Source organism: Talaromyces amestolkiae (genome assembly GCF_001896365.1).
Source record: "Talaromyces amestolkiae strain CIB chromosome Unknown scaffold4.1, whole genome shotgun sequence".
Classification (NCBI taxonomy): Eukaryota; Fungi; Ascomycota; class Eurotiomycetes; order Eurotiales; family Trichocomaceae; genus Talaromyces; species Talaromyces amestolkiae.
In genome coordinates, this window is record NW_024468040.1 from 21,234 (window position 1) to 35,002 (window position 13,769).

The 13,769-nt window shown below is 46.1% G+C and overlaps 5 protein-coding genes across 5 annotated transcripts; 3 read left to right on the plus strand and 2 right to left on the minus strand.

The window, feature by feature from the left end:
• Positions 1-509: 509 nt before the first annotated feature.
• Positions 510-2,082, plus strand: BHQ10_002610 (uncharacterized protein; the record flags this gene model as incomplete). Its single annotated transcript, XM_040874776.1, has 2 exons — positions 510-710; positions 760-2,082. The coding sequence occupies 2 exons, from the start codon at positions 510-512 to the stop codon at positions 2,080-2,082; spliced, it is 1,524 nt and encodes a 507-aa protein (XP_040731115.1).
• A 1,507-nt stretch (positions 2,083-3,589) lies between these two features.
• Positions 3,590-4,741, minus strand: BHQ10_002611 (uncharacterized protein; the record flags this gene model as incomplete). The annotated part of the gene is made up of 2 exons (XM_040874777.1): positions 3,590-3,810; positions 3,871-4,741. The coding sequence occupies 2 exons, from the start codon at positions 4,739-4,741 to the stop codon at positions 3,590-3,592; spliced, it is 1,092 nt and encodes a 363-aa protein (XP_040731116.1).
• Positions 4,742-5,392: 651 nt separating this feature from the next.
• Positions 5,393-7,959, plus strand: BHQ10_002612 (uncharacterized protein; the record flags this gene model as incomplete). The annotated part of the gene is made up of 8 exons (XM_040874778.1): positions 5,393-5,441; positions 5,576-5,656; positions 5,727-6,370; positions 6,443-6,645; positions 6,701-6,721; positions 6,777-7,166; positions 7,240-7,562; positions 7,691-7,959. 8 exons carry the CDS (start codon positions 5,393-5,395, stop codon positions 7,957-7,959), a joined length of 1,980 nt encoding a protein of 659 aa, XP_040731117.1.
• A 1,590-nt stretch (positions 7,960-9,549) lies between these two features.
• BHQ10_002613 (uncharacterized protein) lies at positions 9,550-10,769 on the minus strand (the record flags this gene model as incomplete). Its single annotated transcript, XM_040874779.1, has 4 exons — positions 9,550-9,901; positions 9,988-10,364; positions 10,440-10,547; positions 10,617-10,769. 4 exons carry the CDS (start codon positions 10,767-10,769, stop codon positions 9,550-9,552), a joined length of 990 nt encoding a protein of 329 aa, XP_040731118.1.
• A 976-nt stretch (positions 10,770-11,745) lies between these two features.
• BHQ10_002614 (uncharacterized protein) lies at positions 11,746-13,653 on the plus strand (the record flags this gene model as incomplete). Its single annotated transcript, XM_040874780.1, has 1 exon — positions 11,746-13,653. One exon carries the CDS (start codon positions 11,746-11,748, stop codon positions 13,651-13,653), a length of 1,908 nt encoding a protein of 635 aa, XP_040731119.1.
• Positions 13,654-13,769: the final 116 nt, after the last annotated feature.

Below are 13,769 nucleotides of genomic sequence, written 5' to 3' on the forward strand. Positions count from 1 at the left end.
TATATTCACCAATATCATCCCTTGAGGAATAAAACCAAGACCTCTCCTCCTGAGTGGAGAAGTCGCGTGGTGGTAGCTCTGCATCTCACAGTTTCGGTCTAGTGTAATTCAATAATAATCTGGGGTCCGGGGTAACTACGCCAGATGTTCACATAACGACGGGTTATTTACCCGAAAGATGTCATGAGATACGCCTGCTCGTTCTTCGGCGTATTGATATCGGAGATCGGGCCATTTATCTCGGGAAGAATTCTCCCGAGGATGCATATCTCTACTTACGCGAGCCAAAAGCTTGGGCAATGCCAGAATGCTGGTATCTATATTTGGAATACATCGCTTGTCGAATCGATTCATCAACCATTATTAGACTTTCATGAAGAGGAACGTTTCAGAAAAATATTTAGTGGCTTCGGATCAGAGACCTGATCAAGACATTTTGATACATCTTCTCAAAGGAACTTTATTCCAGAAAGATACTCCAGAAGCCTTTTAGAGGTCTCGATACGAAAATGAACCTTTCATCAGGTTCCGAAAATGAGACTTCTTCACAAGGGGAGATCACGCCGTCAGACTGCTCATACGGGGATTTCATTTCAAGTCGTCTCGTCGCAGCACAAGCCTGCAGTATGTTACCCGAGCTTTTGGAAATATATTCTGAAAATGTTCTTGCGAAATTGCTGCGAGTTGCACAGGAAGCACTGGAGAATAATGTAAGTAGATAGTGTTCGAGAAATGCCATCGCCCAGCTGATATGATAAGAATCCACCGATTGCATATCCTGAATTCGTGCCGCAGAGGGGCAAAGATATAGGGAAATACTTTCTGCGCGAAAAGTATTTCTGGACGTGTGGCTTTTTTCCGGGGATGCTCTACACTTTATTAGAGCGCGCGGTCAGATATCCTAGTGTTTTCCCATTTTACGGCCACGAGAAAGCGACTCAATCATTTGATAATGCTTTCTTGCGACAACAGTTGGCCTCTCTATGCGATCATTGGAAGGGCCCGATCCATGAAATGGCCTCTCGAACTGATACTCACGATCTCGGTTTTATTTTACAACCTTCTCTTCGAAAGGACTGGGAGCTTACCGGCAGCGAGAAAAGCTTACAATGTCTTTTATCTGGAGCTCGAAGTCTTGCAAGTCGATACAAGACAAATGTAGGCGCAATCCGCAGCTGGGATGTTCTCAACCAAAAGGATGTGACAATAAACAGTATGACCGATGACTTCCTAGTCATTATCGACAGCATGTGTAATCTTGATCTGTTATACTACGCTTCGAAGCATCTAGGCGACCCAAATCTTGCTGAGATTGCTACCACGCATGCACGTACCCTTATAAGATCGCATCTGCGACCGGAGCACATCACGGGAGAGTTTGAACACAAGGGCGAACTTGTATATTCCACTTGCCATGTCGTCAACTTTGATCCACGGACTGGCTTAATCAAAGACCGTCGAACGGCGCAAGGTTACCACGTTGACTCGACCTGGGCCCGCGGTCAGGCGTGGGCTATACTCGGATACGCGCAGACATATAATTGGACAAAGGACAAACAATTTCTCTGGGTTGCATCTGGTCTCGCAGAATATTTTATCTGGCGACTGGAAAGCGCTCCGGTGTGCGTTGAGATGACCTATACAGGAACGAATAGACGCGAGAATGTAGGTCGCTATGTGCCATTGTGGGACTTCGACGCGCCTATTGAAGATCACACCAATCCGCTACGCGACTCTTCAGCTGGAACTATTGCTGCAAATGGCATGTTAGCTCTTTCACAGTCCATGGCTGCATTGGGAAATATGGTACTCGCAGAAAAATACCGATCCACGGCCATTAAGATAGTGACTGACACATTGGAATTCTGCCTGTCAAGAGAGAAGGCTAGGATCGTGCAACGTAAAAATGGACTTCATGTCGAAAACGTTGAGGAAGGCTCACGGTTTGACTCTATTCTGAAAAATGCCACGGCTAACCACAATGCCTACGACCTCGACCGTTATAGTGATCATGGACTAGTATATGCAGACTATTTTTTGCTCGAATTTGGAAACCAGCTGCTCCGAGCGGGTTTTATATAGGATTTAATTTTCAGTACCATCAATCACCAAGTTTATATTCCCCCTTCCCAAAACGTATTCTTCGCATCTATTATGTTCAACGCTTGAAAAATTTGAACCCTAGAATGAAATTTCTTTATCAAGCGTTCTATCCATTACCTTTGATTAGATCTCTTAAAGGAATAGACATAATGATCCCAATAAGATTAAAAACTACCGATTATCAAATCCTTGCTAATATCCGAAGATTACATGATAAATTCGGTTGGCTAGCTTTAAGCACAGAGGACTTAAACCTAGGTTGCGTTTGATACAGAACACCAGCTCTCGTCTCATTTGTATACACACTCACACGGGGATGAAAATAGTACTACCATCTCTCTTTAGATCAATCGATGATCCCTCCGTATGAACTTTAGGAAAATCCATCCATCGATCTTTCAGCGAACGACTTTGGCTGTTCCCACCMCCTGCCACAACGGCGAAAACAGCTGTCACCAGCTCAATCTCGTCGCCTGAGTCTAACCCGAGCACTTCGTGGTTCGCAATTGGAATCAGTGTCCTCTGTGCAGTAAGGTTAGTATTTGAGTCAGGCTTCATAGCCTCATGTTCAGTTATGACCCGTGCTTTGGAAGTTAGTGTATGAACACTTGCTCGTAAACCGCTTGCACCAGCTGGGGAGATGACGAGTGCACCTCTCTGTCCCAGGAAAATACCTTGCGACTTGTCAAGACTGTTGTGGAACATATCACTGTTCTGTTTCTCGAGAAAGAGGGGCAAATTTCTTTCTACACCATTCGGAACTCTTGATATAGCAAAGCCGCCCTCGACCAAATGCAGGCTCCTCAACTTATTCGGACCATTGAAACGAATTCTATGAATTCGCACATGCCAATCTGGCCAGCGTGAGCTTGGTGGAACTAGAGTCGTTTTAACCGTAACCGGTCCATCATAGGCCCATGGATACCAACTCACTCGTGCGGCAAGTGTTATCTCCTCAAATGAACCTAAATCTTGTATTCTAGCTGAGAAATACATAGCTTCTGAACATTTCCACTTCACAGACCAGGTAGTCGCTCCGTCTCTGCTGAGAGCCAGTGTATTGTCTGGAGCAATTTGCTGAATAAGTGCGCCAGTAGGGACGCTGAATCCAAAAGCAGAGGAGTAAGCGAATTTGCAGTACTTGGCCTGAGTCCCTTTCATTGGCCACGCAACGAATTGTCCAACTGAAAGCATGAAGTGATGGTTTCCTTTGGGGTGATTGCATAGGATTTGTGTCGTTGGGCGTATGAGGCAAATTGAAGGCAATTTTTCACACTTTGCAACCTGGTTGGCTGCTAGTGCAGGATATGATATCTCTTTCGACGTCCAGAAGTCGTGATCAGATGGAAGACACAAAACAATAAAAGACTTGAGACTCCAATAAACAGATTGGGGGGAGTTATAATCTTCGCTCATATACATATTTCTGAATCGACAACAAAAATTTATCAGAGTAATTTTTCACGATAATGAGGGAATCAGTAACTTACGGATACAGCCACCCGATATTCATGGTACCGTCAGTGTAAAAAGTTTCTTCGGAATGCCTTGCCCACCAGCGTAAATGTCGAAACAGGAACCCCTTGACAGCTCCGGCTGAAGACAGAGGTGCCGGCATTTCGGATACTTGGGCGATAGCGAGCGCAGAGAAGTATCCTCCGCAGGCGAAACGATAAGTAAGAGAGCGGCCAAATGGTATGGAGGCGCCTTCGATATGCTTTCAGCTAACATAATCATACTTTATTCGAACATATCGTAAGAACTTACCATTAGAGTCAAAGTACCTCCAAAATGTGGCTCCATATTCTCGCGATCTTTGTCGGTACATATCTGCTCGCTCGGGGTCCAGTTCGGCCGCGAACCTGGAATATAATATCTGACTAAATTGAATGGCGAAACTTCCCGAGTAATAATCAGCCTGCCGCCCAATGCCGACCTTATCATATCGACCAGTCCTGGCGCTCTCGCACTCCTCTTCTGCTTCTTGCTCGGCCGTCAACCATGGCCCATCAGAAGACCAACCTTCACCAATATCAAATGTATCAAGAACGGCCATATCATTATCAATTTCTCCTTGTAATTCATCTTTCGGGATTCCAGCAACCAGAATCAGCGCTAGATTTGTGAAAACGCGAAACCATCGCCAGTTGTTCGTTGGCATCCATTTTCCATTCATCTGCCGTAGCCAAGCAACGATATTTGCCCTATATCTCCCGTCCAGAGAATGAAAAAAATGATTGGGAGCGAACAGTAGCGCACAGGCAACTACCTCCGCTTCTACCATACGTTGATCGCCATCTTGAATGGTGCCCCAGTACTCATGATGATTCTCATCTGTGCCTATGCAAATGCCTTCAATCCAAGGCTTCGCAAGAGACTCTATAATTGGCCCATGAGGATGGTCGTCATCATGTTTTAGTGAATGTAGCAGCGTTGCGACCACCCATAGCGGCCGCGCAAATCCTTCAAGCCGCGCTGCACCTTCATCGAAGTGCGCGCCGGTCGAATGTGCGAGGCGAATGGTAGCCTTACCAGGTGAAAAATGACGATGCAGTGGCTGGACAAGGGCAATAGCGGCTGCAATGAAGTCGTCTCGATTCCTCAAAGGGTTGTCAGAGAACCCCGAAAGTGGAGGCATGATTATTGATCACTGTAATATCTGAAAGACATCTATCACTGGTGATACACAGATAGAAGGTAGATAAACTATCTAGACTTGCTAATACTTTCTCTTGATGTCTTCAAGCAATGAGTGGGTTAGTCGGGCTATCCGTCAGATCATCTCATTTATATGGGTGCGAGCTTCAGGTTAAACTACTCAAGGATTTTCAAGGAAGTGAACAGCTTCTCAAAATCTTAGGGTTGACAACAAAACATATGTTACACAATGCGATGTAAAAACCCCACTACAATGGCAGTAACGAAGGGTTGTGTACTCAATCGCCGCCCAACAAACTTGCAATAGCCATATAGAGCTGCCACGCTCTACCATCACATGAGAGGTAGGTAACCTGTGAAATTAACCGAAGATGGGGCATTAGAGCGAGAGGACAGTTGYCCCGCCACAATAACCAATACTCATCCCAAACTCTTACTATACCCCGCTTTATTGATTTAAAATAGAACGGTAGGTATTCGGCAGAAATACCACGGGTCTCGGGCTAAAATTCTAATATGTTCAAGAGCTCGCGGTCAACTCCCCTCGTCCCCAATCTCTCATTCACAATCCTTTCGAATTTCGAGAGAAGATCTAGCTATTGATGATAAACAATTAGGTAAAGGAGAAACCATGGAGGAGTTGAACCAAGGGGATCCACGACCTGCGTGCAAGGCATGTCGTAAGCGCAAACTCCGATGCTCTCGCGAAACACCCGTGTGCAGCCACTGTCGAAGAGTTGGTGAATTGAACCTCTGATTGTGGTTACTTTTTTTTCACTTGAGCTACAGTTGCTTACTTGCTACGTTTGTTCAGGAACACAATGTGCATACGATAACGACCGCGAGAAACCTGGTTTGAAGACTGGTGCGGTAGAGACTCTCAGGCGACGAGTGGGTACGAAGACCGACGCTGAAACAAGCAATCAATTTTCTCCGGTAGATAAAACAATACTAACTAGATATAGATGCTTTGGAGGACGCCATCTATCAGCAAGGCAGGGCTTTTGATCATGAACCCTCACATGTCTGCCAGGAAAGCAGATCTGCAGCTGCATCTTTACTCCAGGAAGGGTTGGAGTTATTACTAGAGAAGTTACATTCTCAAACAACGGAAAGAACAGCCGGTTTAGATACATCACATTCTACCTACGGTGTCTCTCGACAAGTTACGCAAGAGACGGAATACGGACCACGGATACCGACACATAACACAGAGGCCCCAGTGTCCAACAAACGAAAGCGCATGGACGACACCACTCTGGTCGATACGAATGACTGGGCCAACCTATCCTCAACGTTACCACCGCTAGAGGTTCTAAAGTCAGTAATTGATACATACTTTAATTTAGTGCAACCATGGATTCCAATACTCCACGAGAAACGATTTCGGCAACGCTTGAAGAATCCGGTCGAAAGACGTCGTTTAGAAGTTATTCTCCATGCTATGACTGTAGCCATGCTCAGACACATTGATCCACGCGAGCTTTCCGTGGATATTGTAAGCATTGAGAGTATCTGTGAGCGAGCGCGAAAAGTCGTCATATTGACGGGAATGGAGGATATGTATGTCGAGAATCTTCAAGCCTTGATTATAGTCTGTTTCGAAGATGTGTGTGAATTTCTTATTTCTACAACCATAGATGACTTACTCGATGTTTGCCTTATACTGACACTGTAGTAGATTGGTTCTGGAAGAGTCTCTCGTGCCTGGCCAATTGTCGGCTCTCTGACAAGAACCGTTGAATATCTACAATTGAGTGTCGAGTCTGAGAATCATGATAAAGGCCCGGTGCTTCAGCCACGACCTTCTCTACCCTGCGCAAAGAGCTGGGTTGAAGAGGAAGAAAGGAGAAGGGTATTCTGGACTGTATTCAACTTGGACAGGTAAGACTCATCGACAAATAGGTTGGTTGGGTCTAACAAGAACTCAAAATGACAGGTTTTGCTCTGTAACCACTGGGTGTGTAAAAGATTAAGCTCCGACTAAAATATTCTTCAAACTAAACAAAATTCAGATGGAACACTAGTCTCACATCGAATGACGTTCATCGACGTCTCCCTGCTGATGGAGGCTTATGGCACAATGAAGAGGCAGTCACCACGCCATTTTTCGGAATTTGGGACAAGTCTGCTGGGAGAATTGGCAACCTCATTACTTTCCTCCCTACAGACTACAACGCCACAGAACCACCCCGAAGTCGATTTCAAAGTGGCCATTTACCGACGGTGCCTGACGAGAAAGTTGATATGTCGACGATCGGTGCATTTGCCTACAGGGTCGAAGCGACAGAATCCTTGAGTAGGGTGACTACATTTTTCTTGAAGCAAAAGATCAACTATCGTGATCGGCAGGAGATGGGCAGTTGGCTTATGCGTTTCAAAGAACTGGACTTGCGCTTAGTTAGGTACGTCGTATGAAATATTTTTCCATTGCCGAACTATCTATCAACTCACTTTGGACACTCTGATGTGTTTTAGTTGGAAAATGCTGCTACCCCAAAAATGGAGAGATTCTAACATCTCCCGGCAACCGACTGTGATTACCATGGATCCAAATCTCACCCTCGCGCATATTACACACAATACTTCTATGATTCTCTTGCACCAACGGATTGCATATCCACCCCTTGAGTGGCACGAAGTATTGAAACTTCCTACGTTATCTAGCGCAGAGACCTGTGAAACAGCAGCTGCCGAAACAGCTAACATCACGAAGAAGTTCCTCGACTATTCTTCTCCGCAGAGCATTGTAGATAGTCAGTTTGCATTTTGTGTCTTCGTGAGCGCCCGGGTACTTCTTGGTATGTATCAAACTTTCTTCATATCCTTCTCTCTTCTTGCTGTTGCAACTCCCTTTTCACAGCGATATGGGACAGTTGTAGGAGAGCCATTGTCCGCAGTCATGGAGTACTGACATCTGAGTATTTAGTACACTGGCGTTATTACAAAACCGACCTTAGCCCGGACTTTTGGACTTTGATGGAAGCGCTCGATGTAATGTCTGTTCGCTGGTCCGTTCAACGTGAAGAACAAAATGCTCCCTATCGCAAAAACGCGGCGGCAAAGTATTTTAGTCAGCTCAATGTCATATACGGTCGATGTCAGAACGACGAATCATTTAAGCTAGATGTTCTAGGTTATCCGAATGAAATTGAATGGGCAGGTCAGCTTTTCTCTGCGCTCAAGGATGGTGATTGAGTTTTTGACTTGCCCGCAGGAGACCAGGAAAATAGGAGCGATGAAGAGAACCTGACAACTGCAGCGATCACCAATATTGACCAACCAAATCCTTCAATCGCGAGTATACAATCCCTACCAGATATCCAATCTTCCGCCAACATTTCAAACAATAACATCTTCTACACTGGCGACTACCCTTCTCACGACCCATCTACTAGCATATCAAAGGCACGGGGTAGAATAGCTTCGAACCACTCAGCAACCCCTTTCAATGACACCAACCGACAGTCAAATATAACGACTGCCTCCAGAATTAATTCCAATCCTTACTCAGACGAAGATCTTCATCGTCAGACAATGATCTGTACTTCCACTTGTTCTGGTAACGGTCCAGCTGGATACAACAGGGGTAGTCCAGATGAGCTGGCTACGATAACGTCAATATTGTTGGATCAACAGTATTCGGAAATGGATAGAATCATTAGTTTGAATAATGCCTATTTTGCGTCCGATGTTGCTCAACTTCAATGAGTGGACGAGGCTTGGGCGGACTGTGGAGTCCGGTGCTGGTTTTTAAATGCACCAATTACATAGGATAGCTTAAGCCCTTTGTTATTTCTACTTTTCTAATTCGATCTGCCCACTAGGGATGCCCCTATGTTCAAACTAATGATGGATCCTTATAGGGATGGAGGCCTATAAGCATATCTGAATGTCCCAGGCAATCCTTACAAAGACGATATGAAGTCTCATTTTTGTGTAAAGCTTCCAAGCTTCCAAGATTCTTACCACCGTGTATAGAAGGTGCTGTCAGCTATTACCTGATCACAGTCACCCACTAATCGGTTGAGTCGAATGTATTTCTCCAGATGTCCCTTCAACATGAAATGTCAATCACACGAGCCGAATCGAGCCACAGACAGATAGCTACCCGGGCAGCGAAAACTTTTTGCGTATAACGATGTGCTGTATAGGTATGGAGTTCTTTTTGACATGATACGTCGTGCATGCCTGACGGCTTGTCGAGACGTCTCGGCCAAGACCATAAACAATCTTGATGCCCAGGTGCCCAGGATTGATAGAGCCAATTAGTTGCATGAGGCTTATTGATACCAACAAGGAACTCAAATATTGGCTTTATTATCACCAATGTCATCGATTTTTAAACATACCTCGAGTGCCAGGAGTCTCGTCTTTGATGACAATGTTCCTAGAAACCTGCCGGATGCACAAAAGTTCTGCCCAAGGCTTATGGCTTCAGAGAGTTTGCGGAAAAGTTTTAGCAAAGCTCAGGGTCTTATTGGATCCACTGTGGGCTTTTCATTTATTCCGGATGGTAGGTAACTTAGTTTGATCGAGTTCTACAAGCGGCATTCACAAATTGACCAACTTTTCGTTTTACTCCTTCTTTCCTCCTGAGATTAAATGAGCATGCGGGAAAAAACTGTTGGAAACAGAACCCTGGCAGGTCGCTGAATCGCGCGTGTATCCCTGCGTCATTATATCTATGATGATCATTTATGCATGTCAACATTTGAGCCCCAAACTTTCGATATCCATGCATTCCATGTGCGCGGACGCGATCTGTAGATTTCAAATAGATCAAAATTACTGTTCATCATCAACATCGTCACCATCATTGTCGTAATGATCTGATAGCCTCGCAAATTCGGCCGTACTGTCGCCCTCTCCGGAATTTGTGAATTGTGAAAGCGTAATATTATTGCTCGATGTTTTGCCGCGAGGTTCCGTAGGGTAATTGTTTGATTGCTCGGAGCTACTTGTAGTTGAACGGTGGAATCGGCTGAACAAAGGGCGAAGAGTCGGCAAGCAGGTACAGATGATGGAAACGGCTTGTTCGATGGAAGACCACATGGCTGTTTCGACAGTGCTCCAGGTCATATCTGTTGGATTGGACCCATTAAAAGCAACGATGCGTATGATGGAAATCACACATACACTTTAGACTCATCAGTGAATCGGCTCGATTACTTCAACGCGACCCTATGAAGCCGTTTCTGAAGTAGTTCGAATGATTGTACTTACAAAAAGCCGAGAACAAAAATACCAGAGATGAGCAGTTTCTGCCGAACAGTGGTCTTTAGGCGCAAGACCATAGGCACGGGCAGACAGAAGATTATAAAATCGAGAATGACATTTGCAATCCCGTTCCCCCGGTAGAATTCCACCTCGTTGATACACGAACCAAGCTGGTTTTTGTTCCAGTAATACGATACTGGATGACATCCGGCCACGGCGACAATCGGACACGCGATTAGGAAGGCAACAAGCAAGAATGCGAGGAAATAAAGAGCGCGACGAAACCAGACGTTCACGCCGAATATGCGGTAGTATAGGAATAAAAAGGCTGCTTTTGTGGCGACGACATCGACGAAATATAACATTTGCACGGCTATGAAGCTCTATTGGAGGACCCGATTAGATTGAACATGGAAAGGATAAGGCGTGACTCAGTCAGAGGTAAGCAAAGCACATACCTTGTCAAACTTGATGACAGTCTCTTCTGGCAAATCAGCTGCATGCTTGCCGTGGCCGAAATACTTGACTGCTGTCAGTCTCAGACCGGTCATTGCCCAGCAATCGATCTGTTTTTGCATGAGGAAGGCGAAGCTTTAGCAGATGGAAAACATGTGCAATGAGTGGGCAAAACGAACCAAGGCAATTAGCACCATCCAATCGTCCCACCAGTAACGTATACCTCCTATCCATCTCGCCAGGAACCTTGCACCGACCGCAAGAGTGGCGGGCACAATTGTGGTCAAGGTCCCTACATAGATTTTCCATCCTTGGTCCGGGGTCGGTGCCATGTCGAGAAGCTGGTATGGAGCCCCATTGGCGCGAAGACCAGGAAAAGACGAAATGTGAACGCGATGACTAGAGACTATACACAGGACTGCGAGTACGAGTGAACTGGACGGACGTAAATTATATAGTTACTACGAGTTTATTTACGTAGTTAGTGGATCTGGGGGATGTGAAGCGCAGGGCTCCGGCGTGGGCCTTGGGGCTCACTGTCCATACTCGGCAAGATAGGGCCATACGATGAAAACGGACGTTCCCAAATAGGAAAGGTGGGAATAATGCATCGCGCGGAAACCTCGGCCGAAGCATCCTGCCCTAAAGAGGAAAGACGACACAGATCGGTATAACAGTTCTGCATCATGATTGGAGTGAAAGCGCGCTGAATCTTTTTGCGTTGGAGATCCCACTTGTATGCATATGAATCATGCGGAGGAATCTCGGTTGGCCCAACGCCCGGCTCTACTAAAGAATACTAATTAGTGGATACATATCCACTGTCCCAAGCTCTTATTCCGGAAGACACGGCACGGAATAACTAATCGCCTCGAATACTTGTTTTGGACGTTTGCTGTAGTCAACGTCGGAGCACATACGTCCAACGTATCGTTGTACGAGGCTCACGCATTATGGGTCGTAATTCTGCGCTTGACTCTGTTCGTACAAATTCATGCGGTCCATGCCGACAATCGTTGCGTTGCCGCTAAAGCGACTTGCTTCCGTCGCACTGGATGTGAGAGATAGGCTCGAAAACCGCGTGGCTGGTTGTACTGTCTGAGCAACAAAAAGTCGTAGACATCAGCATGCCCGGTTCTGGCTCGCTGGAGTATCAGCAAAGGTCTATTATAATCAATTCACGCCTACAGAAAGTATCTTAGATAGTTCTTTCTGCCTCGCTGCTGCTTCCGTCTCCTTAACTCTTTCTCTGACATTCTCTCGCTCATCTTCTGTTCCTCTCTAGTTCTGCGGCTTGGTGAAATACCTATGCTGTCTGCCAATTTCCGTTTAGCAACGGTGGTGCTAGCGACTGGCGTGATATTCGAGATCACCGCTCAGGGACAGCATCTTAATTTCTTCGATTATGGCCAGCGCGGACCACTACTTGCGAGCCATTTTGGCCCTCCAGCAACAAATGCAACTTTTGACTACGTGATCGCTGGAGGTGGTAACGCAGGACTGACGATCGCAACGCGCCTCGCACAGACTGGCGCCAGCGTGGCTGTGATCGAAGCGGGCGGGTTTTATGAAGTTGACAACGGCAACCTCTCGATAGTTCCAGGTTATGCGACCTATTTTACTGGGTCGGATTTGAACAATTATTCTCCCTTGGTAGACTGGGGGCTTGCTACTGCTCCACAATCTGCTTTAGCCGACCGCCAGTTACACTATGCACGCGGAAAGACATTGGGAGGCTCATCAGCTCGAAATTATATGTTGTATCAACGCGCGACGGTAGATAGCATGCAGCAATGGGCAGATGAAGTAGATGACCAGAGCTACACCTGGGATGCCTTCCTACCTTACTACCAGAAATCAGTGAATTACACACCGCCTGATCAAACATTATACACCAACTCTTCCAACAAGCAAGATCCCAATGCATTTAACACTACTGGTGGCCCTTTGAAAGTGTCATTTAGTAACTTTGTCGATCCATTTGGAACGTGGGCACAGCAAGCTTTTATCATGGCCAACATGTCTGAAATTAAAGGTCTGAATAGCGGCAAACTATTGGGATCAGCCTATGCCACTCTGACGATTGACCCGAGAAACGCCTGGCGGGAGACTTCTGAATCCAGCTTCCTGAATTATGCCTTGAATGCGGGTTTGCCTCTGACTGTGTACAAGAGCTCTTTGGCTCAAAAGATTATATTTGACAGCAACAATACTGCAACGGGCGTCCTGGTGTCTGCCGCTGGTTTCTTTGGAACACCTCCGATCAACTTTACGTTGACTGCTAGGAAGGAGGTCATTTTATCTGCTGGTGCCTTCCAGTCTCCACAGTTACTCATGGTATCCGGGATCGGGCCCTGCGGTGAACTGGCTGCCTTTGGCATCACTTGTATCAGTAACTTGACCGGCGTGGGCCAAAATATGCAAGACCATCCCATATTTGGCATTGCTCATCGAGTCAATGTCAACACGGCATCTGCGGGCCTAAACAACGCCACACTTTCCGCGCTGGGTATCCAGTCGTACATCAACAATGCTACTGGTCCTCTCTCGATCTTTGGCCCAGGCATCTACGGCTGGGAAAAACTTCCAGAGCCGTACCGGTCTCAGCTCAGCAATCAGTCTAGAAGCATCCTCGATAGTGCTTTTCCATCAGATTGGCCTGAGATCGAATGGCTACCTGTCGCTGCCTATAACGGATATAATTTGAACAAACAAACGGCTGATCCGCGCGATGGTCACAACTATGCGACACTCAACACTGCTCTCGTGGCGCCTCTTTCGCGCGGTACGGTCAAACTACAAAGCAATTCTATGACTGATCTCCCTATAATCGACCCAAACTGGCTCAATGAACCGACCGATCTCGACTTGGCGGTTCAGTCATTCAAACGACAGCGCCAATTATGGAGTATTCTGGCTGATCTAGGCGTGGCAGATGCGACTGAGGCATTTCCAGGGTCTAATTACACAACAGATGGTCAAATAAAACAGATTATCACGGAGAGTATGACAACTGTATACCATGCCTCTGCTACTTGCAAAATGGGAAAGAAAAACGACACAATGGCTGTTCTAGACAGCCACGCCCGTGTTTATGGTGTTCAAAACCTTCGAGTTGTTGACGCCAGTAGTTTCCCTTTCTTGCCACCGGGTCACCCTCAAGCATTAGTATACGCATTGGCAGAAAAAGTTGCTGATTTGATCAGCACTCAGTAAGCATTTTCTTTCTTAAAATCCTTACTGCTTACACGTTTTTACGCCAAGTAATTTCATGTGTTCTATGTGTTTCATGATGATCTTCATGTATTTACAACCTCCATGTTAAAACATCC